General features: G+C 38.9%; 1 protein-coding gene across 1 annotated transcript in view; it reads left to right on the top strand.

Moving 5' to 3' along the window:
* Window positions 1-11,757, top strand: part of nfatc1 (nuclear factor of activated T cells 1) — a 286,505-nt gene extending 274,748 nt beyond the window's left edge. Inside the window, exon 10 of the mRNA XM_073050704.1 lies at window positions 8,583-11,757. Within this exon, the coding sequence (XP_072906805.1) occupies window positions 8,583-8,638 (56 nt within the window). The 3' untranslated portion in view covers window positions 8,639-11,757. The remainder of the gene's footprint in view (window positions 1-8,582) is intronic.
* Window positions 11,758-13,797: the final 2,040 nt, after the last annotated feature.

Here is a 13,797-nt window from a genome sequence, read left to right on the forward strand (position 1 = left end):
ATAGGAATGGGACTAGCTCAAGTAAGCAACCTGCTCAGCATGGAAAAGTTGGACCCAGGGGGCCTGTATTGGTGCTGGTTAACTATGTCTCTAATATAGGATTAATACTAGTAGGTGTTTGGTCCAGACCCTGTGGACTGAAGGGCCTGTTTCTATGCTGTATCTCTCTATGACTCCTTAGTAGTACTTTTTCCCCATCCCTCACTGGTGCTGAGCTGCATTGTTGAACTAAGGCAGTCTTTATGGGGAAGGTTCTTTCTCTTGTTCAGCGAGTGCTAGGATTCAGGTTGCAGCACACTCAGGGAGCAGCTATGTGTTTTCAAGCCAGGCCAGTGTGCTGCTTGGAAAGGGATTTGTAGCCGATGCTATTCCCGCATGTGTTGCTGATCTGGTTCTTCTGGGAAGTAGAGGGTGTGCTTGTTGGCTGCGGCTTGTTCCGTATTGGAAGAGGTAGAAAGGGAGACAGAAGATTGTGAAAGTTTTAATGTGTGGGCTCTGAAACTTTGACCACCAGAGCTGTTCTGCATCATAGGTTCAACAGCATACACATTTAAAAACCAGAGCTGAATTTCTCTGGGCCAGGAACGTTGACAGCTGGAGTGCAACGTTTAGAAGAGGCAGCATATGTTCCTTGAGTTATCCTTTGCACAAGCAGTTGTAGATTTAAGCTGTGAATGACTATCACCTTAAAAAAAAATCCCCAAGAATCACAGAAAGAGTGGAGCTGCACAACAGTTTCAGATGTAGGCCTGCTTTGTGCTAAATTCTCTGTTCACGTAACTTCATTTAATCTGACTTGGTCCATTGCGGGACTCCGCTGTTTCAAAACCTTCAATGTGTAGATGTCATTAACATTAACACAGCATCAGAATCACTTGCATATTTGTTTTGGCATGAAATCCATTTGGATATGTTTATTAGTCCTTATTTCCAATTTTCCAACTCATAACCTGCTCCCAGCTTTCTAACATCGGGCTCAAAGTGACTCACTGATTGATTGCCATTCTAGCTTTGATTTCTCCACCACCCCAATACTGCCAGCTCCTCACTGAGGAAAATCTTGGCCACTATACTACTCTAGATGGAACAATTGAGGCTTGGAACTTTACATGAGCAGATATAACGAGGCCAAACCATTTCTTACTAGGTCTCTTGAGATCTGAGGGTCGCTTAAAGAACTTTGAGGTGATGTCCCCAGGGCCTCATGAGCTAAATGCCAGGTTATTGAGAAAATCAAAAGAGGAGGTTTCTGGTCCTTGACCAAAATCTTTGTGTCATTTTTAGCTACAGGCAATTCCCATAGGACTGATGAGTAGCAAATGTTCCATTGTTCATGATGAGAAATATGGATAATCTTGGAAACTATAGCTTTGTGCAGGACAAGTTATGTCTTATTAAATTGATAGAGTTTTTCAAGGAGGTTGACCACATGGTTTCAGAATTAGCTTCCCCTATAAGACAGAGAGTAGTGGTTGAGGAGACTCGTTGTGGAGGTCCACGATTCGTGGTGCTCATCACTGCGACCCCAGCTGTTTATAATATATGTAAATAAGTTGGATGAAGACTGGGATGGTTAGGTTAGTAAGTATGCAGACAATAAAAAGATTGGTGGTGTTGTAGAAGAATGCCAAATGATATAACGGGATATAAATCAGTTGAGAATATAAACAGAGAAATGGCAGATGGATCTTAATTCAGCCTAGTGAGGTGTTAATCTTTAGGAAATCACATGAAGTGAAGTATGCAGTGTGAAGTAAGGCAGAACCCTTAGCAGTGATATATAGAGGGATCATTGGGTCTAAATCCATAGCTCCCACAAAATGGCTGATAAGGTGGTAGAGTTCCTGAAGAAAGGTCGACTGTCTACTCTTTTCCATTGATGGTGACTGACCACCTGAGTGCCTCCAGCATCCTGTGTGTTTTGTTATGGCATGATTGCCTTTATTAGTCGAGACACTGAGTACTAATAAAACTCTGGTTCGGCCACAACTGGAGTATTGTATTCAGTTCTGGTTGCCCCATTTTACAATTGATGTAGAGGCGTTGGAGAGGATGCAGAAGAGTTTTACCAGGATTTTGCCTGGATTAAACGGCATGAGCTATAAGAAGAGGTTGGATAAAGTTGGGTTGGTTTCTCTAGAGTGGCAGAGGCAGAGGGGAAACCTGATAGAATTTAATAAGATTCTGAGAGACACAGTGGAATAGACAGTGGGAATCTTTTCCAGGATCAGGCTGATTAATTCATGCTGATACAATTGTATTTCTATCTTATAGTGACTGTCCTGTTGTACATACTATTTATTATAAATCACTATTAATTGCATATTGCACATTTAGACGGAGACGTAACGTAAAGATTTTTACTCCTCCTGTAAATGAACAATGTAAGTAATAAAGTCAATTCAATTCGATTCAAAATGTCTAATATAGAGGGCATGCATTTAACATGAAAGGGGGTATGTTCAAAGGAGATATGCAGGGCAAGTATGTTACACAGGGAGTAATAAGTGCTTGGAACGTGCTGCTATGGTGGCAGTGAAGGCAAATAAAAGAGTGGCATTTAAAAGATTCTGAAATAGGCTCACAAAGGGCAAAGAATGGAGTAACATGGATGTCGTGTAGGAAGAAGGGCTAGTTAAGCACTCAATGAATTCAGCAATGTTCAGTATTGTACGGCTCTATGTTAATATGAAAATGGGCTGTTTGAAAGTAAAGGGAAGATTGTTGGACATGTGACAGAGAGGAATGCATAAGAATGTATGTACAGTATCTTGTGGTGGTACCCTTTGCCTTCTTGTAATCTACCTGAGATCATGATCCTTATCTTGATCTAACAATTTTTATATTTAAAGGAGTTATCTTACATACATAAAGTGTAAATATTTCACTTACATAAAGTGTAAAAGTGAGGCGAGAGTGGATATTGGACTGCTGGAAAACAATGCTGGAGAGGTAGTTATGGGGGACAATGAAATGGCGGATGAATTGCATAAGTATTTTGCATCAGTCTTCACTGTGGAAGACACAGGCAGTATGGTGGAAGGTCCAGGTGTCAGAGGAGTGAAGTGTGTGAAGTTAACATAGCTGGAGTGAAGGTTCATGGGAAACTGAAAGGTCTGAAGATAAATAAGTCAGCTGGACCAGATGATGTACACCCAAGAGTACTGAAAGAGGTGCCTGAAGAGATTGTGGAAGGATTAGTAAAGATCTCTCAAGATTCACTAGATTCTAGTATGGTTCCAGAAATCTGGAAAATTGCAAGTGTCACTCCAATCTTCAAGAAGGGAGAGAGGTAGAAGAAAGGAACCTATAGGCCAGTTAGTCTGACCTCAGTGGTTGGGAAGATGTTGGAGTCAATTATTAAGGATGAAGGCTCAGGGTACTTGGATGCACGTCATTAAATAGGCTGTAGTCAGCGTGGTTTCTCTAAGGGAAAAACTTGCCTGACAAGCCTTTTGGAATTTTTTGAAGAAATAACAAGCAGGTTAGACAAAGAGAATCGGTTGATGTTGTATACTTGTATTTTCAGAAGGCCTTTGACAAGGCACCATACATGAGGCTGCTTACCAAGCTACAAGCCCATGGAATTATCTTAGAAAGACTGTACTGAAACTGGAGGGAGTTCAAAGGAGGTTCACAAAAAAAGATTCCAGGATTGAATGACTTATCATATGAAGAGCATTTGATGGTTTTGGGCCTGTATTCACTAGAATTCAGAAGAATGAGGGATGACCTCATGGAAGCCTATCGAATGGTGAAAGGCCTTGATAAAGTGGATGTGGAGAGGATCTTTTCTACGGTTGGAGAGTCTAAGACCAGAGGACACAGGGGATTCAGAAGAGAGGGGCATCTTTTTAGAAGATGAGCAAGAATTTCTTTAGCCAGAGAGTGGTGAATCTGTGGAATTCGTTGCCACAAGTAGCTGTGGAGGCCAAATCTTTATGTATATTTAAGGCAGAAGTTGATAGGTTCTTAATTGGTCAGGGTATGAAGGGACACAGGGAAAAGTTAGAAGATTGGGACTGAAAGGAAAATTGGATCAGCCATGATGAGATGGCAGAGCAGACTCGTTGGGCCAAATGGCCTAATTCTGCTCTATATGGTCTTATTCCCTCTTCGAGAAGCTGGGATGTGCTGTTAGCCCTTATCCTCAGCACAACATTAGCACCTAGATTTATATTTCCTTGCTGTTATCCTTCCTCAATATTATTTATCTCACGGATGGAAAAAACAAGAAAACAGGACAAAAAACATTATGGATCAGGTCAATTAATAAATAGTTGTTCTTCAGGAGACAGTGTTGGGATTTTTTTTACACACACGAGGAGGTGGTCTTTATATATTACTCAACCCTAGTTGATTTCAGAATTGAACTCCTGCTGTTCTTGTGATGATGGATGATCTCCTAATGTTGCTTAGGATTTTGGCTCAGTGATCATAAGTCAGGAGGAACTTGGATTTGAGGTTGTTGGAAGGTTTAATGTTTCAGTTCAAAGACATTCATCAAGATTGAAGTAGAGTTTTGACAAGTACTTCCTCCCACCAACTCCTTCCCCCCCTCCCTCCCCCCACAAATGCTGCTTGACCCACTGCCCACTGAGTTCCTCCAGCAGATTCTTTTCTCACGTCATAGGAAAGGTGCCAAGTTGTGAGGTATTGCAGTTACTGTTACATGTTAACCTCAGACCCAGTGGAGAAGAGGAGACTGAGGAGTGAATTGTTCCAAATTATGAAGGGCTTTGGTGGAACAGAGGAAGAGAAAAAAATTCTTGTGGCAGGAGAGCAATGCAGAACGCACATGAGACAATTAGTGAAGGACCCACACCGTATGAAATGCAATATGCTGCCTGAAAGGACAAGAGCACTGGATTTAACAAAAAGAAATGTTACTGAGATAAAAGAAGAGAACAGGAGAGGCATGGATACCTCTTTTAAAGACCCAGCACAGGGACAATAGGGCATGTCGCTTCTTTTCATTCTGTATCACTCTATCTTCCATGTTCTCTTCATGTGTAGTTGAAGGTGTTTTCTTTTTCTGAAAGGTCCAATCTTATTTTTCACAGCTTAAGTCAGCACTGCAGCTGTAGTGTCAAAAGTCTATCATGGTTTTCCAGTGCGATGTTATCTCAATGTCCTGAGAGGAGATGGGGACACAGGCCACAACGGAAATGGTAGCACGTTTTCCTGTGCTGGTTCCGTGACGTGGTCATTCTAATACATGCTTCTCAAAAAGACCTATTTTAAGCAACAGTTGGAAGTGCAAACAAGTGACATCTTCACTGACATTTTGGTTATCACAACTAAATCAGAACAAGAGATATGAAATTGTTTGTGTGGTGTTAACTTGATCCTGCCACATTTAGTCATTTCCCCTCTCAACTGCCAAAGAACACAGAAAGATAAATGAACGTAGTCTTGAGTGTGGGAACACTGCAGAAAATGGGGTATTATTTAAAAAATAATCTTAACAAAGGGAAATAGTCAGGAGATGAGCAGTTCTGTGAGCTGATGTTAACTGATAAGACAGCACTGCTTCACATAGTCCTGAAGAGTAAAAGTATAACTATCATTTCTGAATCATAAAAAGAATGGAAAGTGGCACCTCGCATTTTCCATTGCACTATTTAATGTGAAAAGCAAAACAAAACTCGTGCAAAGTTTACTGGTTGACTGAAGCATCCTGAAATCCATCCTGTAGCTTTTACACTTGGCAGTATCACTTCAAAGCAGTGCTGGGGAAGTGTTGTCCAGTCTGAGGTGTGTGGGGGCATAACCTTGAAATGATTGGTAGGCTGTTGATGGGGAAGTGGGGAAGGTCTGCTTCACATGAAGGATGTAGGAAATAAAGAACCCTGTCCCTTAATAAGACTGGCTGGCAATTAGAAATTGCTTACTTAGATTGAAATTTTTTTGTTGGGCTGGGTATTATGTTATATAGGAACAAGATGGGGAAGATAGAGCGAAGCTATAGTTGGGCTATGGATTATTTGAAAAGTGGAATAAGGTCAGTATTGTGCCTGTAACTACCCAGCAATGTGGTTAAAAGAAAGGAAACTCACTTCCCTGTATAGGCAAGTGCAATTTATAACTACAACCAATTCTTTCTATATGACCAAGCAATTAATCATATGGATATGTTCCTGCAACAGTCAGTGAGCAAAATCTTATTAACTTGTATCTCCTCCAGTTTCTAAAGTTCCTCCTTAACCTAAGAGAGAGAGGATAAAGGTTCTTGGCTACAATGTATCTATAGGGCTTTATCACCTCTGCTATTGGGCTTGGTTATACAAGTATTATTTAATAATTTGGTCAATATATAACTCACAGTTGGCATGGCAAGGTTGGTATATTGCCTGATCATCTGATCTTGTTTTGAATAGTTTTGAGATTCGAATAATTTAGAAGTTAGTCACTGAGTTGTTTCACCTTTTTCCTGGCAGCATGCTAATTGCCTGCATTTTTAAGTTAAGAAACTCAATTTTCGGTAGCAAGTTCTACAGGTTAAAGCAGTGTGAGGGTTCATTTTTGTAGGTTCATTCACAGTAGGTCTGAAACAAGTCAGTGCAAAAGATTTTGATTAGCCAGAGTTCTGCATAGAGAGGCTGTGTGGGAATGGTGTCTGTAGTGGTAAAAATGTATAGATTGGCACTAGAGCAGTAACTCAAACAACCCACAAATCCAAGGTTGAATAGGTTATGACTTTATTCCCTGGAGTGTAGGAGAATGAGGGAAGATTTGATAGAGGTATTATGAAGAGCATAGATAGGGTAAATTTAAGGAGGCTTTCTCCACTGAGATTGGATGAGACTAAAACTAAGGTCATAGGTTAAAGGTGAAGGGTGAAATGTTTAAGGGAAATGTGAGGGGGAAACTTCTTCACATGAGAACGTAGAACGAGTTGCCAGCGGAAGGGGCCCATTTAAAGAATCAAAGACCCTTCATCAGAATTGAGAAAGTGAGCAACAATTTTAAACTGAGGGCGGGAGTCTTGAGGCAGGGTTTAGATTGGACAAAGGAAAGATCATGGATTTGTTAAGGCCAGGGATACCATGGGGATAAGCTTCAGATTACATCAATAGCTTCATGAGGGATGTTAGAAAGAGATAACACATAAGACCATAAAACCATAAGATATAGGATCAGAATTAGGCCATTTGGCCAGTCCAGTCTGCTCAATATGAAGAAAAAGAATATAAAAGCAATTAAATGATGGCAGTTAAAGACAGTGAACACAACTAGAGGAATGCACAAACTGCAAAATGCAGAACCGGAGGCAATTTGAGCAGGTCAGACCATGGAAATGTAAAGAGTATAACTGAGTCAATGGATCATTAGTAGAACAAACCTTTTCTGACTAAAAGAAAGTCAGAAAGTCACAGAATTCAGTATTCAGTTCAGAAGACAGTGACATGCTCAGGAGGAAGATGAGGTTAATCAGGCATTGTTGTTATAGTGCAGATAGGTCAGAATAGAAATGGGACTGAGAATTAAAATGAGAGGCAACTAGAAGCTCACGGTTGTATCTACAGAGTGAATGCATAACTGTACCTAACCTGCTGTTGGTTCTTCCAGTGAAGAGAAGATCACATCACAAGCAGTAGCTTAGATTGGAAGAAATGCATGTAAATGACTGCTATGTTGGAAGGATTATTTGGGTACCTTGATGGTGAGATGGGGAGAGTTAAAATGCAATGTTGCATTTAAATGGAAAAATGCACGAGAGGGAATTTGTTGGTGAAACTGGAAGAGCAGGTCAGAGAATAAGAGAACGGTCCCTCTGGAATACTGAAAGGACTGAGGAGGCAGACCTGTGGAAAATCTAACTAAAGCAGATCTAATGGGCATTTCAAAATCTGCAGCTCTGCATTTCACAACATTTGCATTCCTCTTTGTGTGCTATCTGTCTCCACAGCCTTTGCATCATTTATGTTTCTTTGTTCATTCTTTCCCTCCCTCCCTTTCTCCCTCTCCCTCACCCCCTCCATCCCCCACCCTGCCCCCTTCCCTCTCCCCTTCCCTCTCCACTTTCTCTCCCCTGCCCCTCACCCTCTCCCCCTCCCTCCCCCTGCCCCTCTCCCACTCCCTTTCCCTCTCCCTCCCCTCATTAATGGATCCACCAGATCACTTCATCTACATCTTTTCCACATGGCAACGTTGGCCTGCCTAACCCTCCCCTCTCTCTCTGTAATATAAACCTAATAAATTCTCCCTCTTTCATAGTTGTGACAAAGGATTTTTGTCCTGCAATGTTAACTTTGTTTCTCTTTCCACAGATGCTGCCTGACCTACCAAGTGTTTTCAACAGTTTTTGTTTTAATTTCATTTTCTCAATGCTTGCAGTTTTGTGATTTCTGGACTTTACTAAGAATCTCCCATCCTTACTGGTCTAGCATGGATGTAACTCCAGACTGACTATAATATGGGTGAATCTTAGCTGAAATAAGCTAACAACCATTTGCTCAAAAAACAATGTGGTTTTGGCAATGAATCAACACTCTGTTAATGAATAAAAAACAAAGAAAATGTATAAAAGAAAGGTTAGAGGACTTTTTTGTAATAACCTCTCTTTTGATTCTCCTCAGTAAATGAAATCATACGCAATGATCTCTCAAGTGCCTCTGTTCATGGACATTCATAGTTAAAAGCAGCGTCAAGACAATGGAGAGAAAGAAGATGGTCCATTTTGGGCATCAGGATATCGACCATGTGAAGACCACGGGCTACGCTGCCTCAAAGAAAATTCACTAGATGTAGAAATCAAGCTTTTATTTCTCTTTTCTAGAAATAATTCACTTCAGGTAACAGGATGTAAACTGTTTACTCGTTTGTAATGACGCAAGGATGTCAGCTGATGACTAGCCAACATTCCCAGTGAACTATCATTTGGATGAATTCTCAGTTCCACCACAAACTGTCTTCCTGGATCATTCCCAAGTAAAAATGTGTAAAGAATTCCAAAGAATCAATATTGTTGCAAAGGAATAATGCAGTCAAAATGATCAATTTGGGTGTTTGGAAGTCCGCAAATAAAAGTGCCTTACGTTTACTTTTGTTATGGGGTGGGGGGAGGGTTCTTTGTATTGTGCTTCAATTAAAAGAATCACAGTTATAGAAGTTAATATTAAAATGTGCTCTTTGTAGTAATATTTTATTAGCAAAAAAAGGAATTAATGTGAATTAGTAGGCGATTTACAATGTTTTCACTAAGAAGATTATGCATAACTCTTCTGTGAAAGGAGGTATCCAACAATATGTGTAATTGTACTGTACATTGCATTTCAATTCAAAGCAACTCTGTGATCTATTCAGTGACTCTACAAATCCATTCATTACTCCAAAGTAAGACACCTGGTTTTGGCTACTTGATTCATTGCTTGAGTCAGGATGTAATGTCATAATTCAAAATGAATGAGATCTTACAGAAATTCCAAAAAAAAAACCTCTGGAGATAGCCTTATAAAACTACTACCAATACCCCCAGAGACTTGGCTATGCAGATCATAGTAAGATGTCATTGTACAATTCATAGGATTAAAGGATTAATTTTCCAAAATGTATTAACAAAGTGACTAGACATTTAGGATGTTTTATGCTGAATTGTTTGCTTGCTGCTCTTCTATGTACATTCACAGATATGTTGAAACCTGTTATTTTTCACTGGTGTACTTTTGAGTTTGATATATTATAACATTCAAAGGATGGGTTGTTCTTTAGTGCAAGTTAGGAAATATATCATGAGGAAGAAATATCAGACTTTACGCACAAATATTGAAAAGCAAAAAATTCAAAGTTTCGATTCATTAACAGAGATTGTCCTTTTTGTCACAACTATTGCTAATTAAACTCATTGCACATCAGGAATTCAGTCCATGCTCCATCTACTTTGTAGTTACCATTGCATAATACCATGAGATTTCTGGCCCAGTTAGTAGGTATTTTCTCTCTTAACTGAGAAAACTGGGATAATCAGACTAGAAGTGCATTTCCTTAACATTTCCAGTTGTGTAAGCACTTTAGAAAGTACAGTACAGAACAGTACAGTTATCTGCCTCAACAGGTAAGTTTAATTTTATTTTTTAAAAAAATCTTGAGTCAAACCTAGACTTCTCAGCTCACTATGCTGAAGAAAAATGTTTAAACTTTATCTTAAATGAAACTTCTACTGAACTATTACATTAATGCTATGTTAAATCTTTAAACGGTGTGCTCTTAATAATAGTGATCGCAGCTTATAGCTAATGTAGAATATTAGAATATAGCTTAACTGAAATGAAATAATTTCTCTTTTAGGTTATGTTTCATAAAAGATTGAGCTGAGTTCATATGGCAAATGTTAACTGCTTCCATTTTGAGTGCCTTAACCATTAGTGCCCTCTCTAGGTTTTGCCCGGGAATTATTTAGTTGTGGTACCAGGTTAATGTACCAAGTCATTTTATTGGTTATGTACACATGATTCACAGAAGGCAGGTGTGCGGTGAGCAACTACATTCATTACTTCATCAACAAAATGAAAAACCAAATGGCAACAGATTATTTGTGCTCCTGTTATTGCCTTATTACAATTCTGACCACAAAGCCAACCCAGTAGATTACCGTGAGGAGTTTAGGACATATTGTGGCAATACTTTTCCTACTTAAGAGTCCTAAATGGGACAAATGCTGAGACTTCTGCCTTCCAGGAGAGGCTGTGTCCTGGGGTCTGAATCGTTGTGCAATACAACTTACATGTTCAATTAATGCAGACCACCGTCATGTTGTTTGACGTCACGTTTTCTCCTCTGCCTCTGATCTTCCTATTGCACCCATCCATGCAAACTCAAATTTAGTTCTGTTTAAGATGAGGTTTGTCTGTTTGCCATTCAAATAGTGGCTTCTGGCAGATAAAAGGCAAGAGGAGAGCAACTTCTGGGAGTGACATTAAAGGTAAAGAGGAAGTCATGCTCAGTCATGTGAGAAGGAAACCTCATGAATTTTCTCCATTTTCTTTATGTTGTTAATGCAGCATTACTGTTTTTTTAATACCATTACTATTACCCTAGGACTGTCATGTAGAAATATAATTAGGAGGAATGCTGAAATAGTTGTTCATACAACTTGTGTAGCAGGATAACTTTCTTCAACTATGCCTGAGCAGTAAATCCTGCAAGCATAATACAGCAATGCAAAAACAATACAATACTGCTTTTATCTTGCTGATGTAAAGCTTTAAAAAGTCAGCTTACTGTTGCAATATAAATGCATCGCATTGGAAGTGAATATTTGCAGTTTACTGAAAGACTCTCCATTGGCCCAGATAACAGATCCTTGATAAGTTGCAGCCATTTCCAATCTCCTAATGCACCACCTGCGTCTTTCCTTTATATAAGTAAACCTTGCTTCTTTTTTTTTTGAGTTTGTATTTGCGCTAGATTTTATAGGGGAAGGAACATTTTGTCTTTCTGTGAGTATTCCCAGAAGGAAACCAGAGGAGAGGCTGGACTTGGAACCCAAATTAGAATGTATAATAACTGGTTGAAATCTCTAGAGCAAAACACACGCCACTTTTTCATTTCATTTCAGGAATGGCTCTTAAGTTAAATAGACAAAGTTCCTGTATTGTGCGTTGTGTCTCTAATTCTCCAAAGCTTGTTTTTTTTTCCTGTATATTTGTATCAGTGTTTTTTTTTGCATTCTTGCTGTTAGTGTAACCTGTTTAATGGAAATTATGCAAATATTTTCTACATGTAATATATAATAAAAAGCACAATTTGAAGTAATCCGTTGTTCTTTATTGTGTTTCTACTCAAGAAAATGTTGGCATAGGTCTGTACAAATATTAAATTATCTTTGTTCTACTGGGGTTTTACTTTAATTAAAACTCTTATTTTACAAAGAATGGTATTCAAGATTGTTTAATGTCATTTCCAGTATACAAGTGCAAAGGAGAACAAAATAATTGTTACTCTGGATCCGAGGCAGCCCACATAAACATAATAAGTAAAAGAACACAACAATAATTATAAAACGCAATAAATATAAATACTTAAGATTGATCAGTTTGCAATTGTATTCTTTACAATGACTTCATGGGTTTGGCATTTTCATTTTAGTTAAATGGCTCAAATCGTGCTAAAGAAGCGTTATCAAAAACTATTTCCAACCATGTCACTTAAGGAAATATTAAAGTTGTTGAACAAAAGTATTTATGTTAAGAAGCATATTAAAGAAGGATAAAGAGATGAAAAGGTTCAGGTTGGGAATTCCAAAGGTTAGGTTCAAGGTATGGGCATCGATGATGAAATAATTAGAATCTAGGATGCTTAAGAGGCCAGAATTGGAAGAAAGTAAAGAATATGAAGTTGGTATGAGTGAAGGATGGAAACCTTAAAGTGAACATATTGCCAGTCAATGGATCAACGTGGGCAGTGAACTCAGAGGTGTGCAAATTCTATAATACAAGGCAGCAGAGTTTTGAAGAGACCCCTGTGGGGGAAGGTGATAATAGAGAGGTGGGATTAAACCAATGCTTGTTCTGGAGAGCCAATTGGAACCCTCACTGTTAAGATCTACATGCTGAACAAAATGTCACTGCCTTACTGTCATCCTGTGTCAGTGTCACAGCAAGTGAGGGAAGGGACTGCTCAAAAAGAGTGAAAAACTTCGACCTCTAATCTGCATCACCTCTGAAATTGCCAACCGCCAAAGACAGATGAAAACTTTGAATGTTTTTGATACTCAACCCTATTCAAGAAAGAGTTAAATGGCCAAACATGAAGCAACACACAAACTACTGGAGGAACACAACAGGTCAACCAGCATCCACAGAAGGGAATAAATAGTCAACATTTTGAGCCAAGGCCGTTCATCATGAGTCTGGAAGGGCTGTTATCAGAGCATTTAAACTCAATAAATTCATGAGGGAGAAGGAAATGGAATTTTATGCAAATTGAATAGGTTTTATGTGAGAAGGGAAAAATTTAAAGGAAACCTGAGAGGCAAGTTTTTTTCCCCCCACACAGAGGGTCATGGTTGTATGGAATGAACTGCCAGAGGAAATGGTAGAGGTGGGCACAATTATGTATAATGTTTAAATGTCATTTTGATCAGCACATGGATGGAAAGGTTTAGAGGGATATGGGCCAAATACAGTCAAATTGAACCAGCTCAGAGAGGCCTCTTTTTCAGTATAGTTGAGTTAGACTGAAGAGCTTGCTTCTGTGCTCTATAATTCTGTGACTCTGAGGTAAAATTATTTTATGTGCAAACAGGCTCACGTGGGGCATAAACATTGTTGGGCTAAATGGTTTGTTTCTATCTTGTAAATTCCATACAATACTGAGCAGGGGAAGAATGAATTAATTGCCTTCCAGCCAAATGAAATCACACACTCATAATTCAAGATCATCTTTGATAATTTGCGATTCTGCTTTCTAATACCAGCATGGGGGATGGCATTTGTCCTAAAATGTCAATGTCATCTAATCTTGTTTATATTCATAAACTCAGCAAAGTGTCCTTAAAAGGTTAAAGCATTCCTTTAAGAGGTAGTAAAATCTAAAAAAGGTTAAACTGCTCAGAGGAAAACATGGATAAACACTAGATATGAAAATGCCATCCATACTTAATAGCAAATGTTCTTTTGTGTGTAAACTACTTTCTTCAAACTCCCAACATTTGCTTTACAGAGATGGTCACAGCACAGTAATAAAGCATCCAGTACATCATGTTAATTATTAATCTAAACAGCTTATCATCCCAAGTAAACTATTTTCACATCCATGCTTTTTGCTGCATCATAATTCAATTTCTCCTCATAT

The sequence above is a fragment of the Hemitrygon akajei genome, chromosome 1, assembly GCF_048418815.1.
Source record: "Hemitrygon akajei chromosome 1, sHemAka1.3, whole genome shotgun sequence".
Classification (NCBI taxonomy): Eukaryota; Metazoa; Chordata; class Chondrichthyes; order Myliobatiformes; family Dasyatidae; genus Hemitrygon; species Hemitrygon akajei.